At 38.8% G+C, this 18,025-nt stretch overlaps 1 protein-coding gene across 2 annotated transcripts in view; it reads right to left on the bottom strand.

Moving 5' to 3' along the window:
• The window catches only part of tmem120b (transmembrane protein 120B), a 61,965-nt gene extending 44,765 nt beyond the window's left edge, over positions 1–17,200 (bottom strand). For both annotated transcript variants that reach the window (XM_060843996.1, XM_060843998.1), the window contains exons 1-3: positions 17,124–17,200; positions 5,796–5,914; positions 2,669–2,785 (exon numbers count right to left, since the gene is read on the bottom strand). In XM_060843996.1, the coding sequence (XP_060699979.1) occupies positions 2,669–2,785; positions 5,796–5,914; positions 17,124–17,186 (299 nt within the window). In that variant the 5' untranslated portion in view covers positions 17,187–17,200. The remainder of the gene's footprint in view (positions 1–2,668; positions 2,786–5,795; positions 5,915–17,123) is intronic.
• Positions 17,201–18,025: the final 825 nt, after the last annotated feature.

Raw genomic sequence — 18,025 nt, 5'->3', positions numbered from 1 at the left:
CCCGATACTCAAACAGCCTTTGCTTTGAGACCCCTCTCTTCACCTTGTGTGAGCATTGAGTACGGAGAGCAGTGACCCGTTGCAATTTGACCATGGAAGGTCTGGTGAAACATGCTGCTTCAGCTACTTTCAGCCAGGCCTTGAGCATCCGCCGCTGCTTTCCCGTCTCCTTTTTGTTGTTGAGTATGAAATAATCATATCCCTTAAGAATGCTTTGGTGGTCTCCCAAACCACCGGTGGCTTGCTGGCCATACCCTGATTGATGTCCAAAAGAGCCCTGAATGCCCTTGCAATATACTGTACAAAGTTGTCATCCTTTAAGAGAAACAGATCCATGAGCCATTGCTGCATGCCTATTCCACTATCTTTGGTTTTAACATCTAAAAATGCTGCTGCATGGTCTGAAATAGTTATGCTCCCAATTCTGCAGGCTAATATTAAGTCCATACAAACGGACATAACAAAGAACATATCAATTCTTGTGCAGCAGTTGTGTGGGTTGGAGTCAAAGATAAAGTCCCTTCCATTTGGGTTGAGGCACTTCCACACATCCACTAGCTCCAACTCCTCACACAAGTCTGTTAAATATGTAGACTGCAGAGGTGTACCCAACAGTCCACTTGGCATCCTGTCTACTCCAGAGGTTCATCAGACAATTAAAGTCCCCTCCTATAAATCGTAGAGCACACCCCAAGAGCCATTAATTTAAGAAACTGCATCAACTAAAGATTTGAGAGGGTGCGCCAGGGTACAGTAAATATTCAGGATGCCGTACATTTGTGTCAGCGTGTTGAGAATGACGAACTGTCCATACTCATCCTTAATTTGATCTGTCACTTGAAATGGGAGGTTCTTTCGTACCAGTATGGCTACTCCTCTGCTTTTGGAGTTAAAAGAAGGAAAGAATACCCTATCATATCCCCCCTGCTGTAACTTCAGATGTTGCCTATCTGTCAAATGTGTCTCTTGCAACAGTGCGACAAACAACCCTAAGATTTGAGAGCACCTTTTTTCTTTTAATGGGGGAATGGCCCCCCTTTATATTTCAAGTACACCACCCGAACAGATCGCTAGCCACGACCGCCCACTATAGTCCGTGGTTCCCCCAAGAGGAAGAAGCCCATTCGGTGTGTGACAAGTGGAGAGAGAAAAAAAAACAGATTTTAATCAAATCTAAAGACTATTCCTGCCAACACTATCAAAATTACTAAAACTAAAAAAAAACTAACCTCTACTCTTAACTTAAACAAATAAACACAAAGGATAATCCCAGAATTTCCCCCCACCTGGCCCATAGGGAGCATTCACTCCCAAACATCATAATAGCTTCCAGTTAAGGCCACACCCCAAAACCAAGCAAGGAAAAGAAACCATTTACACTCCTACAAGTTAACAATAGACACCCATTCCTCCCCCTCCTCATTCAGTTAAAAACAAGGACTGCAGATGCTGGGAACCAGATTCTAGATTAGATTGGTGCTGGAAAAGCACAACAGTTCAGGCAGCATCCGAGGAGCAGAAAAATTGACGTTTTGGGCAAAAGCCCTTCATCAGGAATAGAGCTCTACTCCTGATGAAGGGCTTTTGCCTGAAATGTTGATTTTCCTGCTCCTCGGATGCTGCCTGAACTGCTGTGCTTTTCCAGCACCACTCTAATCTAGAATCTCCATCTCATCTCAATCCCACACCTCTTTACATCAAAAAGGAGTAACCATCCTTCACCCAGCAAAACAGAGCAATAAAGTAACCTCCAAACACCAGATATAATATAAAACATACAGGATTTTACCCTAAAGCAATGCCAAGCCTATAAAGCCAGAGACCCCAAAAGGGAGAAGAACAAAGAGACAGAAGAAACAAAAAGTTATTATGTCATTGTCCATATGCCTCTTTTCCTCCTTGACCAAAGTCTATAGAGTTTATAGAGTTCAAAAATTCTTTTACTTTTCCCTGCCAAAATTGTAGACAGTTCCCTCATAATTGAAACATAGCACTGGTGGGTACCTCAAAATGTTTAAAAATCTCTTAATCTTTTCTTTACAAACTGTCTTCCTTTTCTTAACTATGGCCCAAGAAGAGTCATGAAAAACATACGTGTATGCCTGATATGGCAGGGGAGTGCCCTGCCTGCTGCACTTCCCTAGATGTCTTCACATCAGCTCCAGATCTTCCAAATTCTAACTTAAAAGGGGTCTGGGTGTTCTAGCTACTTTATGCTGCAAACTTTCCTCAGGAGTGACTAATTGGGGGGGGGGGGGGGGGTAAAAAGTCCACCTTGCCTGGGGTATGGCACAAACCCAACACAGCAGACTGTCGCCATCTTGAATTTCCCCCAGGTTTGAGATTTATAATTGGACATGATGAGTTTTGTTCTGTATTTCAATTCAGAACATAGCTGCTGACTCTGTCCTCATTAAAAGGAACATGCTACATTGCCAAACACAAATCTTTCACCTGACAAGACAAAATGTCAAATGATAAATATAAAACACAGGTTGCTGTGTGAAGCCTCTCTCCCACAGAAAAAAAGTACTGTTGACCCTTCCCCGCTTCATTAAAAGCCATCATACTTTGTGAAAAAATAGATGCAAGTCCATACTGTCAATGTTGCCTTCTAACAACTTTACTTTTAGAGAATTTTTAAATAAAGTACAAAACAAAAACATACCCATTCTTCTTGGGCAAGAATGCTTCCATTTCAAAGAAAACATTGCGTCGCTCTTTGATATCATTGTTAAATTTCTGTATAACTTCAGCTTCTTCTACATTAGCAGAATGTTTATACCTATGTGAAAAGCAATGTTTAACATGTTGCACATGTTAGATAGACATCCTGATAAAGAAACATAAGTTATTACAATGGTATATGGTTTCCAGCTACATACAGGAATAAGAGTGGCTTCCGACAAAAAGATCTGAAAGTTTGTGAGATAAGGAACCATGTAATTATAGCACTTTATGTTCAGTTGTGAAATGTAAATGCTTCAAAACACTTCAAATAGGTGAAATTATTAGATGCAAAGGGTTAGTTTTTCTTTTGTTTACCTCCCATTACAATAGTTGAGCCAATGCTTTGTAATATGATTAATATAGCCTCAGCATGTTCACATTCAGTGCACTTTACATGGAACTCACCCTGAATCTGCCTTGTTAAGGGCAATTATACAGTCATTGAGATTTACAGAATGGAAGCAAACCCTTTGGTTCAACTCATCCAAGACGACCAGATATCCTAAATTAATCTAGTCTCACGTGCCAGCATTTGGCCCATAGTTCTCTAAATCCTTCCTATTCATATACCCATCCAGATGCCTTTCAAATGCTGTAAATGTACAAGCCTCCCCCACTTCCTCTGGCAGCTCATTCCAGACACACCACCTTTTGAAAAGGTTGCCCCTTAGGTCCCTTTTAAAATCTTTCACCTCTCACTTTAAACCTATGCTCTCTAGTTTAATGACTCCCTTACCCTGGGGAAAATAAGAATGGGTCATAAATGATAGCCTTGCCAGAAATGTGTCATGTTAAAAGATTAAATGGGAATAACTCTCTGGGTATTAATGTAATATTAAAAGGGTTAAACTGCACTGTATGAACATTCTGGGAGTGGGTAGGGCAACAGTCATGCAAATGATCTCCACTCCAATTAGACAGTCATTTGCTGCTACTTCCCGTACTATTATCAAATTAAACTATCATTCAATCTCTTCCATTCAGAAATGCTTTCATAAGCCATCCCTCAAAGCTAGGTATATCACACCTACATTGTCTTAAGGAATCACGGAGTCTGGAAATAGTCTGCATAATGACTCCCCAGGATTCGGGCACTTTCATTATCTCTGAGGAGGATCTCATCTTACCACTGTACCTGGCATAACATGTGACTGTGAAGGAGTGACTTGGTTGGTTGGTTGGTGGTTGGGTGGGGGGTCGGGGGTTGTCTTGAGTGGCATGTGACTATGGGGGAAGTGCCAGAGTATCTGTGAGCATGACCAACTGGCCTATAGAAAGAGGATGTGTTTTCTTTGTTCCGGACCTCTGACTCTACTTCACACACCTGTAAAGAGGGTCAGAATTTGGTGTTTGCGAATTGCATTTAGTATGTGAAACCTCAGGAAAAGATCCTATGAAGCTTGCACAAACAAATACTTTTGAAAGGATCGGAAATTAAATTTACCTCAGACAGTAGCCAAGTCGGAACAATAAAGCATAATAGCATTTACATAGTAAAATTTTGCATATTAAAAGATAAACATATAACACATATGAACATCTACCTTTAAAGTTTTGTTAAAATGCAATTTATGTACTCATACGTTTCAACCAAGCTTTTCATTTTCTCTGGCAATAGAGGCTCAGTCAAATCCCTCTTCCAAACACATATGCAGTAAATCAGCCCCTCCCCTCCACACACACATTTCTCTTACAGCCACCCCCTCAATTCTGACCACAAGTTATCTTCAAGTCTCATCCTTCTTCCAGCAGCCCCCACCTACTCAATAGCCTGGCCTTTCCAATAGACTTACAGGAACAAACTATCCTGGTGCCCCACAGGCACTGAAACTTTCTACAAAGGTTACTGGTCCCCAACCAAATTGTAATGCTGTTTTCAAGTAGTCCAGAGACAAGAATTGGACCCCACTGCACCTGCCCCCTGGAATCCTGCCTGCCAAATGTCATCAAGGTACACTCTACTACTTGCCCAATTTCACATTTGTCCAATTCTCAGGCTCTCCAACTTGCTCAACGAAGTCTGCAAAACTCTGGAGCTACAATAAGTGGAGAGCAGTACAGAATGGCACCCCAATTGCAGCTCCCAGAGTCTGCTCCCAGCCTCGTTATGTCCAGAAGACCTCTGCTAATTCTCCTCCAGGCTTTGGCTGTGATGTAGGTCATGGCAGCCAAGGGGAAGTGGTGCTTGGAAAGAGTATACTTCCATTATCCAAAATGGAAAAAACAAATTTCTATTCACCATAGTTAAGCACTCGAGCAACAATGTCAAATACTGATCTTTTCAATTAAAGACAAATGAACTTTCAGTCTATCTGGAAACATTCAAGATTTGGTGCTAATTTGCTTTTTCAGATGCTGGCCCCAGAGAAGGGTTCCCAACTTCAGAAAATTTTGGTTCGGATACCCCCAAATGGTTATACTTCTAGATCAGAAGGGATCAATAGGCTCCCTTTTTTATTCAACTTCTCCTGTGGTTGGTTGCAACAAAGTCGGTCAGTCAGTCAGTCAGTCAATCTAAAATGGGTCAATTTCTCCAGCCAAAATATATTTATTTTAAAAGGAGCCAATTTAACCATGCTGTGATTCAGAGAGTGAGAGCTAGCTATGTCAAAAAGCTACTAAACTATGACCACATATTTACAGATTGGAAGAGATTAGTCCAAAAGTTTAAAAAAAGTCCAGATGAATACATTGTGAACACTGCAGTTAAGATGGATGATTATGTTAACAATGATCTTATTGTTAAAAAAGGTGCTTACACTCTTGATTGCCAGACTTGAATTGTCTACTAAATTAGCTGCAACAAGTGATGTGCAAATTTAGAAAGTTCTTAAAATTAACAGGGAGGCAAGGGTGAGATGCTGATGTCCTGTGAAGCAAGTGGCACAGCAACATAAATTGACCAGCAACTTTTAGAAATTAGGATATGAAAGCAGCTAGAATTGCTCAACTGATTTATTTTCACAATTAAGTCTGATTTTCCATTAAAATAAAATGCATATCACAATTTCTTTACAAAACAGCATTCAAGAGTACCTCCACATGGTTATCATTAGTTTGCTTACCTTCGGAGATTGCACGCAAGATCTTTTATTCTTCTTTTTTGTTTATTTATCGAGTTGCTGCATATAATTTGAAGGCTCGAAAGTTCATCAAGTTTTTGTCTATATACTTTGTGTGTTTCCTAAAAAAGACAAATAAAATGATACACTCTACACATTAATTCATGGGCAACACAAAACGTTTTTTGAAAAAAAAAATCACCATGATGAAAATATAACTGCAATGTTTTAGTATTTAAAGCCAAAATGGAACAGAGTTTAACCAACCATCATCTTAACAGTTGTTTAACAAAATCTGGTGCATGGACCATAACTTCATGTTTATCTTAAGATTCAAGGACAAAATTAATAAAATAGCTGAAAAATGTGAAAAAAACAAGATGCACAAAATATCTTGATACTTTTCTCCCCCACCTAAAGACCTCGTCACCTCAAGTGCCTTTTTAGTGAAATAAGTGTATTAACAACGATAAGTTTTAAAAGAACCCTTCTAAGATAAGAGGTTAGCTTTAATCTGCAACTCTGATAAAGTAAGATGTTCAAATACTTAAACATTCACATGCATTGGATTGAAATATCGGGTTTTGCCTTAACTCCACCAAACCTCAATGTAAAGCATAATGCCAGTTTCACATTTTGTTTTACTGCTTTCTAATGGAAGATAGTGAGAGGGAATCATTCTGGAACTGGTAGCGGTTTAAATCAGAGGGTCACCACACTTAGTTGAGGGGAGAGGCCGAGCAGGAGAATCCTTCATGGTAACCTCAGCCAGTGTGGACACAGTTAGCATCATAAACCAACTGTCCAGCTAACTGAGCTAACCAACACCCACCATCTGTCCAGTTTAGACTTGACTCGAGGGAGTTGTGACATGCTCGCTGACTTTATCGCCTGGAGGTTATCCAAACTAAAGTACTGGAGGAATGTCTTAGTCATTACAAAACACTAATCCCTTATCAAACTGCAAAAATGATCATCTGAATGGCATAAAACTATTTTTTTTTGTTTCAGAGTGCAGGCAGGGAATTACATCAATTGAGTATATTTTGTAAAGGAATGATATTTTTCTGGAGAGCATTGTTGTCCAACTGAAAATCATGTACTAATCATAGGTGTAGCTAGGGCAACATTGCTCCCACATGGACTAGCTTTAGTTTAAAAAAAACTAATAAATACATGCAAGGTAAATTTAACTAATCAAAAAACCTCAACCATTCAATGCAAAAAGATTTTATAGTGTTACAAATGTGGGGAATTCTAGGAAGAATTTCAACTTGTAGGTTTTGTTTACTTCAGAGTGCTTGATGAAAACGTGGACTCACATGAGATATGCCATTCCAAATAATGCTTTCCATCTACGGCACTTCCTATTAGAATGAAAACCTTATTGAAGAAGTCAGTTCTTTGTTCAGTTTGGCTTCTGGCCTGGAGCACTGACTTTGATTGTTTAAGCTGGCCATGAAGACAGGTCCACTCCATAAAAAGTTGCCAGTTTTACCATTGTACTGAAATCAGATGTTTGCAGCCAGTCTACACACCAATAATTTACACACAATAGCCAAATAAAGTGGACTTGTACAATATTTTTATTATTTTACCAACAAATGCACAAAAAAAAGAGGTTGATAAACCTGTGCGCATGAGTCGATATCACATTCTTAATAGCAAATGCCTATTACTAATTAAAAACATGAATTGGCTATATCCAATTAGCAATTTGTAGCTGGTGACTTGCGTATTGAATAACAACTTTAGTGCAAATTGAGAGAAATATGAGCACAGAAAATATTACTTGCTTTGAAAACTTAAAAAATTATGGAAAAAAAGAGAGTTGTTTACAACATGGGATATTGAAGAATCAACACATTGTTCTGAATTGCATAACTGAGTCCTTTGTGCAATATTATACACTCTTTGAAAAAGGAATCATTTCGGATAAGTCACTTTGATGTGGTATGTCACAAACAATATAAATTGACTAATTTAGAAATTTAAAATTCTGGCACAAGTTTTACTAATATTAAAGTGAATTTGTGTAAACATTTCTACAGATCATTTCACTATTCTTCTTACTGTACAACACAATTTGTCAAGGGATCTGGCAATTAGTGTAATAACATTCAAGAGAGTTGATCACTGAATAAGTTGGCTTTTAATACAGAAACATTCCAAGTAGGCTATTCAACGTTTACCTTTAGCAGGCAATAGTTCCATGTGCTGTATACTGCAAGCCCTATACCAATTTAGTTTTCTTTGGTGATATCATGTTATCTATGTTTATTTTTGTTTCCTGAGTTGGTCACTTCACTTTTGTTACTCATGGTCAACTGTGATTACTCCCTTGATATTGTTAAGAAAGGTACACTTGAAATATGGCTGTCTAAAATATTACAATAAAGTTATTCTGCTTTGAAAGAAAGGTTTTCTGCTATATTCACTGGCCAATGGCCTTGAGGAGTGTTAGTTTAAGAATGTGTATGGCTATGAGCAGGTAGAGAAAGAGTTAAATTTTGAGTTTTGTGAAACAAGAGGTTCAGCTGAGCAGGATTCCGATCAAATAAAACTTGCAGTTAACAATGGGGTGGTGGAGGCAAGGGTAATGGATTAATAAGGTGGAAAAGCATTCATTATGAAGAGCCATTTAACAATATTGGAAGAATTCAGTATGTAAGGTCAGTTAACAAGGTGAAAAGTATTCATTATGTGAAGCCAGTTAAAGGTTAAGGACATCCATTGCGGAACAGCAGATGACTTAATCTTTACTATTGTCACTCGTTGATTGTAATGGTCACCCAATCAATATGTGGGTTGCCCTTTCTGAATGCTCTTCCCTGTAAAATGACTATATAATTAATTAAGAAACTGCTATTCCAGAGAAGACCGAAAAGTCACGTCTCTGTGCACATGGGCGATTGTTCTATCTCGCTCCAGGGCCCGGAATAAAGATGGAGGAGTATATTAACTGTTTTGCTTTGACTGAGGGGGGAAAACCCGGGACAACAAGTTGAAATGAATTGTCTGTTCAACTACTAGATAGCCCAAACTTAACAAGGACCACCTTGTAGCTATTAGAAAGATTTCTGCATATAAATAAAATGGTTACGAACGCAGAATAGTGACAGTAACAAAAACAAAAATCACAAGTTCAAAATTCACAATAGAATAGCGCAAAACTTTAATTTTCTAACTCTGGTAGAGTCAGATACAGCTCAGAAACAGACCCTTCAATCCCAAACTAAACTGGTCCTATCTGCCTGAGCTTAGCCCATAAGCCTCCAAACAATTCTTATTCATGTACTTATCTAAATGTGCTTTAAAAATTAACTGTACCTGCATCCATCGCTTCCTCAGTAAATTCATTCCACACACAAGCTACTGTTTAAAGAAATGTCCCCATGTCTTTAACATCTTTCGCCTCTCACCTTAAAAATACGCCCCCTCATCTTGAAATCCCACACTCTAGGGAAACGGCATCTGCCATTCACCTTATTTAAACCCCTCATGATTTTGTAAACCCCTATATAAAAAAAGGTTAACTCTCAACCTTCTACATGCTGGTGAAAAAAGTCCCAGTCTATTCAGCTTTTCTTCACGCAAAAATCTCCACTCCTGAACATTCTGTTAAATCTCTGAACCCTCACTAGCTTAATAATATCCTTGTTATAACCAGGTGATCAGAACTGGACACAGGTACTCCAGAAAAGGCCTCACCAACACTCTGTACAACCCAGCCTGGCTACATAAAACACAAAACAGTACAGCACAAGAAAATGCCCCTCAGCCCATGATGTTGTGATGAACATGACACCACATTAAAGCAATCCCTTCTGCAAGCCCATGGTCCATATCCTTCCAGTCAAAAAGCATTTTGTTTTAGATTAGATTAGATTACTTACAGTGTGGAAACAGGCCCTTCGGCCCAACAAGTCCACACCGACCCGCCAAAGCGCAACCCACCCATACCCCTACATTTACCCCTTACCTAACACTACGGGTAATTTAGCAAGGCCAATTCACCTGACCCGCACATCTTTGGACTGTGGGAGGAAACCGGAGCACCTGGAGGAAATCCACGCAGACACGGGGAGAATGTGCAAACTCCACACAGTCAGTCGCCTGAGGCGGGAATTGAACCCAGGTCTCTGGCGCTGTGAGACAGCAGTACTAACCACTGTGCCACCGTGCCACCCACTAATGCCACCGTGCCACCCACAAACAACGTTATCGTAGCTGCTGCTACAACTACCCCGGCAGCACAATCCAGACACCTACAACTAAAAAAAACTAACCCTATTTACTGGTGTTGCCACTTTCAGGGAGCTATCACTCGGACCCCAAGATTTTTCTGTACATCAATGCTTTGAACTTTCCTACTCTTACTTTAAAATGCATGCCCTCTAGTATTAGACATTTCAGCTCTGGGAAAAAGATTCGGATATACGCCTCTCATAACTTTGTAAACTTCTATCAGGCATGTCCTCAGCCTCTGCCATGCCAGAGAAAACAACCTAATTTTGCCAAGCCTCTCCTTAGAACTCGTAATGTTTACCTTTCTGCTCTCAATTTTCTTGGTTACTTCCTCAAAAAAAAACTCAATCAGGTGTTTGAGACACAATTGCCCTTGTACAAACTATGCTGACTACCCCCAATCATTCCTTGTCTTTCCAAGTGCATATAAATTCAATCATTCAGAATCACCACCAACAATTTGCGTACTACCAAATTCAGACTAAGGTGTAGTTCACAGACTTCTCCTTTATATTCCTTCCAGTCATCCGGCACCTCACCCATAGTTATAGGTGACACACGTATTTCTGCAAGGGGCTTTTTCTTCCCCGACTTCCAATAAATATCCTGGGATACACTACATCAGGTCCCAGAAACTTATCCACTTGTATATTTTCTGAAACCTCCAGCATTTCCTCTTTTGTAATGTGATCAGGTTCCAAAAATCAAAATTATCTCCCTGCATTCTCTAGCCTCCATTTCTTTCTCCACAGTAAAAACTGAAAATATTCATTTAATATCTCTCCGATCTTCAATGTTATAAAGGTGCCCTACTCTCTGTCTAGTTGCTCTTAATGTGCTTATAGAATCTCTTTGGATTATCCTTAACCTTATCTACCAATGTTCTCTCATATGGTCTCTTTTCTTTCTGGATCTCTCTCTTAAGAATGCCTCTATAGTGTTCAAGAGATACATTTGAACTCAGTTGTCTCCATCTAATAAGTTTTTCTTTATTCTTGCCTAGAACTTCAACAATCTTTATTCAAGCATTGTTCTCTAATCATATCAGCTTTGTCTTTTACTCTAACAGAAATATATGTTTCTGAACTCTTGTACCATGCTTTTGAAAGCTTCCCACATCAGATGTCTCTTTACCTGTGAACAGTCTACTCCAAATCAACTTTTGAAAGTTCTTGGCTCATCCCATTAAAATTTGCCTTACTCCAACTAAAACCTTTAACTGCTATGGTAATCTCATCCTTTTCCACAAGTATTTTAAAGCAAATAGAATTAGGATCACTAGACCCAAATGTTCCCTATCACTTCAGTCACTTGTCCTGTCTTATTACCCAATAGAAGGTCTAGTTTGCTCCTTCTCTAGTAGGAAGATTCATATATTGATGAAGAAAATTTTCTTAAACATATAGTTAACAAATTCTTCATCATCCAAAGATTTAACACTATGGTAACTCAGTCAATGTTTGGAAAATTAAGATCACCTACCATTACAACATTATGCTTACATGTATTCTAAGATCTTTCTACATATCTGCTCCACAATTTTCCTGACTATTGGGTGGGGGTTAATAGTACAATCCCATCAAAGTGATTATCCCTTTCTTATTTCTAATTTCAATCCATAAATTTTCATTGTATACTTTTCAGAAATATTGTCTCTAGTTACAGCAGTAATGTTTTTCTTAAATTAAAAATAGCACCCCTGCCTTTTGCCTTCCTTTCCAGCCTCCCGAAAGCATCTGAAACCCGGAACACTGAGTTGCCAGTCCTGCCCAACCCTCAGCCAAGTTCCTGTAATAGCTATGACATCCCAATTCCTTGTTCCCAAACATGTCCTGAGTTAATCAGCCTTACCTGCAAGTCCCCTTGCACTGAAATAAATGCAGTTTAATTCTTCAGAGTTACTTCGTTCTCTGAAATGCTCTTGTCTGTCTTTTCTAATTAACTTGTTCTTTTCAGATTCAAAACTTGATAGCTTCAGGTTTCGCTCTAAAATATATTACCATGAAGACAGACAGACTATATAAAAATCAACTGATCCACTAAAGGTTCGACAGGGATGGAAACATGCTAATTTTATCTGGCAGGCTCAGAAGTGACACTCATCCTCAATAATACAGTCTTAATTAAGTAAGCAAACATCTCCACTTTATTATACAAATTGAATATTTGTTTAACTTTTAATCTGGGGTCGGCTTAAGCATGGACAACCAATTCCAGCTTTTCCCATTTGAGATCAGATAATTAAATGAGTCTGGGTTAAAATGCAAACACGTTACAGAGATCCAAGACATAAAACCATTCACATAGTATCTAATGTCTTGCCATAGACTGGTGTACTTTTAAAATATTTCAGAAGGTATGTTCCTAGTTGTTTTAAAAAATTTAAATTACATAAAAAGACATTTCATTATGCTCAATTTTCTTACCTGGGCTGTTAAATATGGCCACTGTTACCTTTCCATTCTCTAGAATCCACATCTTAGCTACAGCCGATAAAAAGGCCAAAATTTCTATTGTAGTGTAGAAACTTGAAAGTTCTACTTCTGGTCAGAAAATCTTTATGTCCTGAAACTCATACATGTTCAGTGCACTAACAGACCTATACATCACCATAAAACAGAACAAAACCTTTTAAGGAAAATGAAAATTAAACATAATAACTTGATCAGGTGTACCCTCTAATTCTGTGGGAAGTGAGGGAAGTGACTGCTGGGTCTCTTACTGAGATAATTGTATAATTGATAGTCACAGGTGAGGTACCAGAAGACTGGAGGTTGGCTAACGTGATGCCACTATTTTTAAAAAGTGGCAAGGACAAGCCCAGGGAACTATAGATCGGTGAGCCTGATGTCGGTAGCGGGCAAGTTGTTGGAGGGAATCAGGAGGGACAGGATGTACATGTATTTGGAAAGGCAAGGACTGATTAGGGATAGTCAATATAGCTTTGTGCGAGGGAAATCATGTCTCACAAACTAGATTGAGTTTTGCAAAAAAGTAACAAAAGAGGATTGATGAAGGCATCCATATGGACTTCAGTATGGCGTTCAACAAGGTTCCTATGGGAGACTGGTTGCAAGGTTAGATCTCATAGAATACAGGGAGAACTAGTCATTTGGATACAGAACTGGCTCAAAAAGGTAGAAGACAGAGGGTGGTGGTGGAGAGTTGTTTTTCAGACTGGAGACCTGTGACCAGTGGAGTGCCACAAGGATTGGTGCTGGGTCCACTACTTTTTGTCATTTATATAAATGATTTGGATGTGAGCAGAAGGAGGTGTAGTTAGTAAGTTTGCAGATGACACCAAAGTTGGAAGTGTAGTGGATTTGGAAATTTGGAAGCAATGGTGTCTAAAGTGCATTTATAATAGCTATGGTTCAGTTCATTTAGTCTGTGACTTTTATAGAACATTCTCAGTAATTAACTTGACAGCACATACTGTTTTATAAGTAAACTATTTATTAAAACAAAGTAAAACAATTTTCTGTTTGTGTACAACATGAAGAAGGTTACCTCAGATTACAAAGGAATCTTGATCAGATGGGCCAATGTGCTGAGGAATAGCAGATGGAGTTTAATTTAGATAAATGAGAGGTGCTGCTTTTTGGGAAAGCTAATCTTAGCAGGAATTATACACTTAATGGTAAGGTCCATGGGAGTGTTGCTGAACAAAGAGACCTTGGAGTGCAGGTTCATAGCTCCTTGAAAGTGGAGTCGCAGATAGATAGGATCGTGGAGGAGGAGTTTGGTATGTTTTCCTTTATTGTTCAGAGTATTGAGTACAGGAATTGGGAGGTCATGTTGCAGCAACACAGAACATTAGTTAGGCCACTGTTGGAATATTGCGTGGTCTGGTCTCCTTCCTATTGGACTATAAAATGATAGGATGTTGCCAGGGTTGGAGGATTTGATCTATTGGGAAAGGTTGAATAGGCTGGGCTGTTTTCCCTGGAGTGTCGGATGCTGAGGGGTGACCTTATAGATGATTATAAAATCATGAGGGACGTGGATAGGATAAATAGACAAAGTATTTTCCCTGGGGTCGGGGAGTCCAGAACTAAAGGGCATAGATTTATGGTGAGAGGGGAAAGATATAAAAGTGACCTAAGGGGCAACATTTTCACACAGAGGGAGGGTACGTCTATGGAGTGAGCCGCCAGAGGAAGTGGAGGAGGCTGGTACAATTGCAACATTTAAAAGGCATCTGGATGGGTATATGAATAGGAAGAGTTTGGAGGGATATGGGCCATGCTCTGGCAGGTGGGACTAGATTGGGTTGGGATATCTGGTCGGCATGGGCGAGTTAGACTGAAGGGTCTGTTTCTGTGCTATACGTCTCTATGACAATGTCTCTATAACTGGAAACAGACATCAAATCCAAGAATTAGGATATTTGGACATAGAAGATTTTGACGTAAATCTTTCAACAATAAATGCATTCTTCACTACTTGCCTTTCTCTTAATTATTCAGGATCCTGGAGTTAAACTGAAGCAAATCCTATATATCCACGTTTAACTTGTGCATGAATATATTAAAGTATGTACCTGCAAATTTAAAATAAAGAATAATTTATGCCCAATTTGACATAGAAGGTGTGGCTTGTGTTTTTGCCAGGAATGAGCAAACGCCCAATGAAAAAGAGAGTGTAAGAAAGTTTTTAAAAAATAGACTGCTTTCATTTTGACATCATAGCAGCAAGTCTAATTATAATTAACAGTCTTTGTGAATGTGTCTTATTAAACACCTGGTGCATTTTAATTTTAACTGTAGTTAATTTGATCAGCAGTTACCCGACAAGCGAAAAGACAGCTTTTTAAAAGTCTCCATTCCACGTCAAAAATAAAATCAGATGCATAACATCAAGGACTATTTTCCACACATCTTTTCCCCACACCAAAATAAAAAAAAACAGTATTCTGTTAGAGCTGCTATGCCAAACACACCTTCTCATTTTTGTTCCACACATTGAGAATTTGGGCCAAGACAATTCAGACAGATATGCTCCTGAGGACACACTGCATCACAATTTTTTTTATTGACATCCAAACACCCTGGTGCAACATTACTTATTAGGAACTAGGTAACTGTTAGTGTTCCTCTGCGTCTCTGAATTTTCTGCTTACATCAGCCCTTTTAATATATCTAGAAGAAATATCTGCACAGAACATTCCCTACAAAACATTTGAATATCACATTTACATAATGTTTTAAAACTTGTAAATACATTTTCAGAAAACGAAATGACAACTTCCAGATTTAGGAAGGGATAGGTTTTATTAAAATATAAAAGATGTCAATGTTATTTAGAGATCCAGTGGTAATGAACATTTCACTTGCCAAAGGTTACAAGTCCCTGATTATAAAATGATAGTGTCGCTGGACTTTGAATCATGTCCTCAAAAAAATCTCAATTGATAAAAACAAGAATTACTGAGCAAGGATCAGATCAAAATCTGACAGAACTAAAACCTGTGCTATCTCCATATGAGTAAATTTGGAAGCAATGGTGTCTAAACTGTATTTACAATAGCTTTGGTTCAGTTCATTTAGTCTGTGACTTTTACAGAACATTCTCAGTAATTAACTTGACAGCACATACTGTTTTATAAGTAAATTATTTATTCAAACAAAGTGAAACAATTTTATGTTCATGTACAAATGTGAAATTTAATGTGTAAACATATGGAACTGTTTCAATTGAACATCATTTTGGTTTCTAAATCTCTCCTCTCACGTGGGACTTGGCTGTTGCTGTAGTATACTCCCATATCTGAATGACACTGGTTTAAAAATGCATGCTTTTTCTTCAGGTCAGATGGGTTGTAATCAATAATGCCTGATTTGCCTCTTGAAAAGCAACCAATCCTGGAGTAGTTAACTTATCACAGGACTTGCTGGTTTCTGTGGCTGAAAGATAAACCTTCACTGCCATCAAGATTGGTCTTCATGCAAAATACTATTTTGTAAAACGCATGATTACATACAATGTTAGAGTTATGACAATTGCACTGAATATGTGAAGGCGAGATGACTGAAAATATTTAAAGAGGTAGATAGATTTTTGAAATAGTTTAGGTTCAATGTTGAGTTGAGGTTTGTAATGAGATGGCACAAGAGAGGAGTTGAGGCCTGGCTGATCAGCGATGATCTTGTTAGCAGGGCAAGCTTGAGGGATACTCTTGCTCCTTTTTAAAAGATGTTCTTATGCTAATGAAAACCTCAAATAATACTCTCATACAACCTGATTGATTCTAATTAACTTGAGGTGCATCACACTATTTAGGATATTCTGGGACTGATTTTCAAATTTCTATGTCAATTTTAGACCTTCATTAATAAGCAAATTCTGCATAATCACACTCTAAAGACTAAACAAACAATCTCAGATAACATTTCCAAATTTATACTATGTTTTAAGATTACATTTGATATTTGTATGGTTATCAAAAGCAGATTTTAAATCTTAATTGCTTGATACTGTACTCTAAAGTCAAACCTCAATGAGGGTTGCTAGCCAACTATAAATGCTTAAATTGCAACCCAGACTTTTAAAAAGTATCTTATTCCGTTTTAAAACCACTGACAGCACTATATCCTGACAATGAAACTGCTACACACTCAACCACCCAATTTTAAATACTTCATGATGCTCTTAACTTGTGTATAATGATACTGCATAGAAATTATGCGCTGGTAATAAAATGAATTGGCAGTACAATAACGTGCACTAATCAACTAATACAGGAAATGTTCAATACAATATTCTCCAACATGGTGCAGCGGCTGGTTGGAGCAAGCAAGAGATTTATAGCCAAACGGTACAAAGGCGACATCAGAACACAATATAGACCGTTATTTGACAAAAGCATGTTAGTCTCGACCTTGCTGAAAGCTGGTTCCACAGGAAGGAGACTGAGACAAAGGGGGCCCCAACCCCAATGTGACACGAACACTAACAGCTGCCTGACAGAACAATTTAACCCCATTTCAAAAAGAAAGCATCGACGGAGCGAGGTCGCCGGACAAAATACAATCGCCTCCGCTTCGTCGGTCCAATCCTTCCAGACTAGACGCTGCCGTTTACCTGCAGCTGTTTGAATTCTTTATCCAACTCTTCCCATTCAGCCTGGCACCGCAGCAGTGACATTGTCCACTCGGCTCCGCAATACATGCGCTGCACCGGGGCTGCTGGGATAGCGCCGTGACGTCAGCCGAGCCCACTGCAGCAGCTCCTCACCCTCCAGCAAACTGCCTGCTTTATACCAAGGCAGACAGGGCAGGGGGCAAAGATACTTGGCAGCTTAGCAGGCCGCAGTCATGGCTGGAGTACAAGTATTTGCTTACGGTTATAACGTTCGTTGTGCTGCTACAAGGTACTTAACAGAGTCAATGGAGGTTAGGAAAGCACCAACTCTATCCTGCCACCACATTGGCACAGTAAACCTTTTGTCTGTGTATCACCTGCCACTGCACAGGCACAGTTAGTTCTTTATCAACATATATACTGCCACTGAACTGGCATAGTAAGTTAGTGCCACTGATGTTTGTCTGGAACCAGAAACTTGCATTCACTCCAGCCATATGAGTATGTACAATGCCTCATCTCCCAGATTTCATGTAGTGATAAGATCTCCTTCAGGCATGTGGTTTTGCCATAACTTAATTTCTATCTAAATGGCATAACAGTCCACTACTATCAATAACATTTTACTTCTGTGTTCAGAGTTTCATCCCAAGATATTTATGTGGACATGATGCAAAGATGATGACAATAAAGTTCTCTTGTCTCTTGACAATGAATTGTATAAATAATACAACTTCATGTGATCTTTTCTGAAGATAGAGGGAACCTGACCATTTGACAGAATATCTTGCTTTTGGTATGACATTTTGTGATTCCCAGATGTTTTTGATGCAATTGTTGTCAAGTCCCAGGACTCTCGGAATGAACAGTTTTTCATCATAATGTCTCATTTACAAACAGTT

This window comes from Hemiscyllium ocellatum, chromosome 24 (assembly GCF_020745735.1).
Source record: "Hemiscyllium ocellatum isolate sHemOce1 chromosome 24, sHemOce1.pat.X.cur, whole genome shotgun sequence".
In the NCBI taxonomy this organism is placed as follows: domain Eukaryota; kingdom Metazoa; phylum Chordata; class Chondrichthyes; order Orectolobiformes; family Hemiscylliidae; genus Hemiscyllium; species Hemiscyllium ocellatum.
This window is presented reverse-complemented; position numbering and strand designations above follow the sequence as displayed.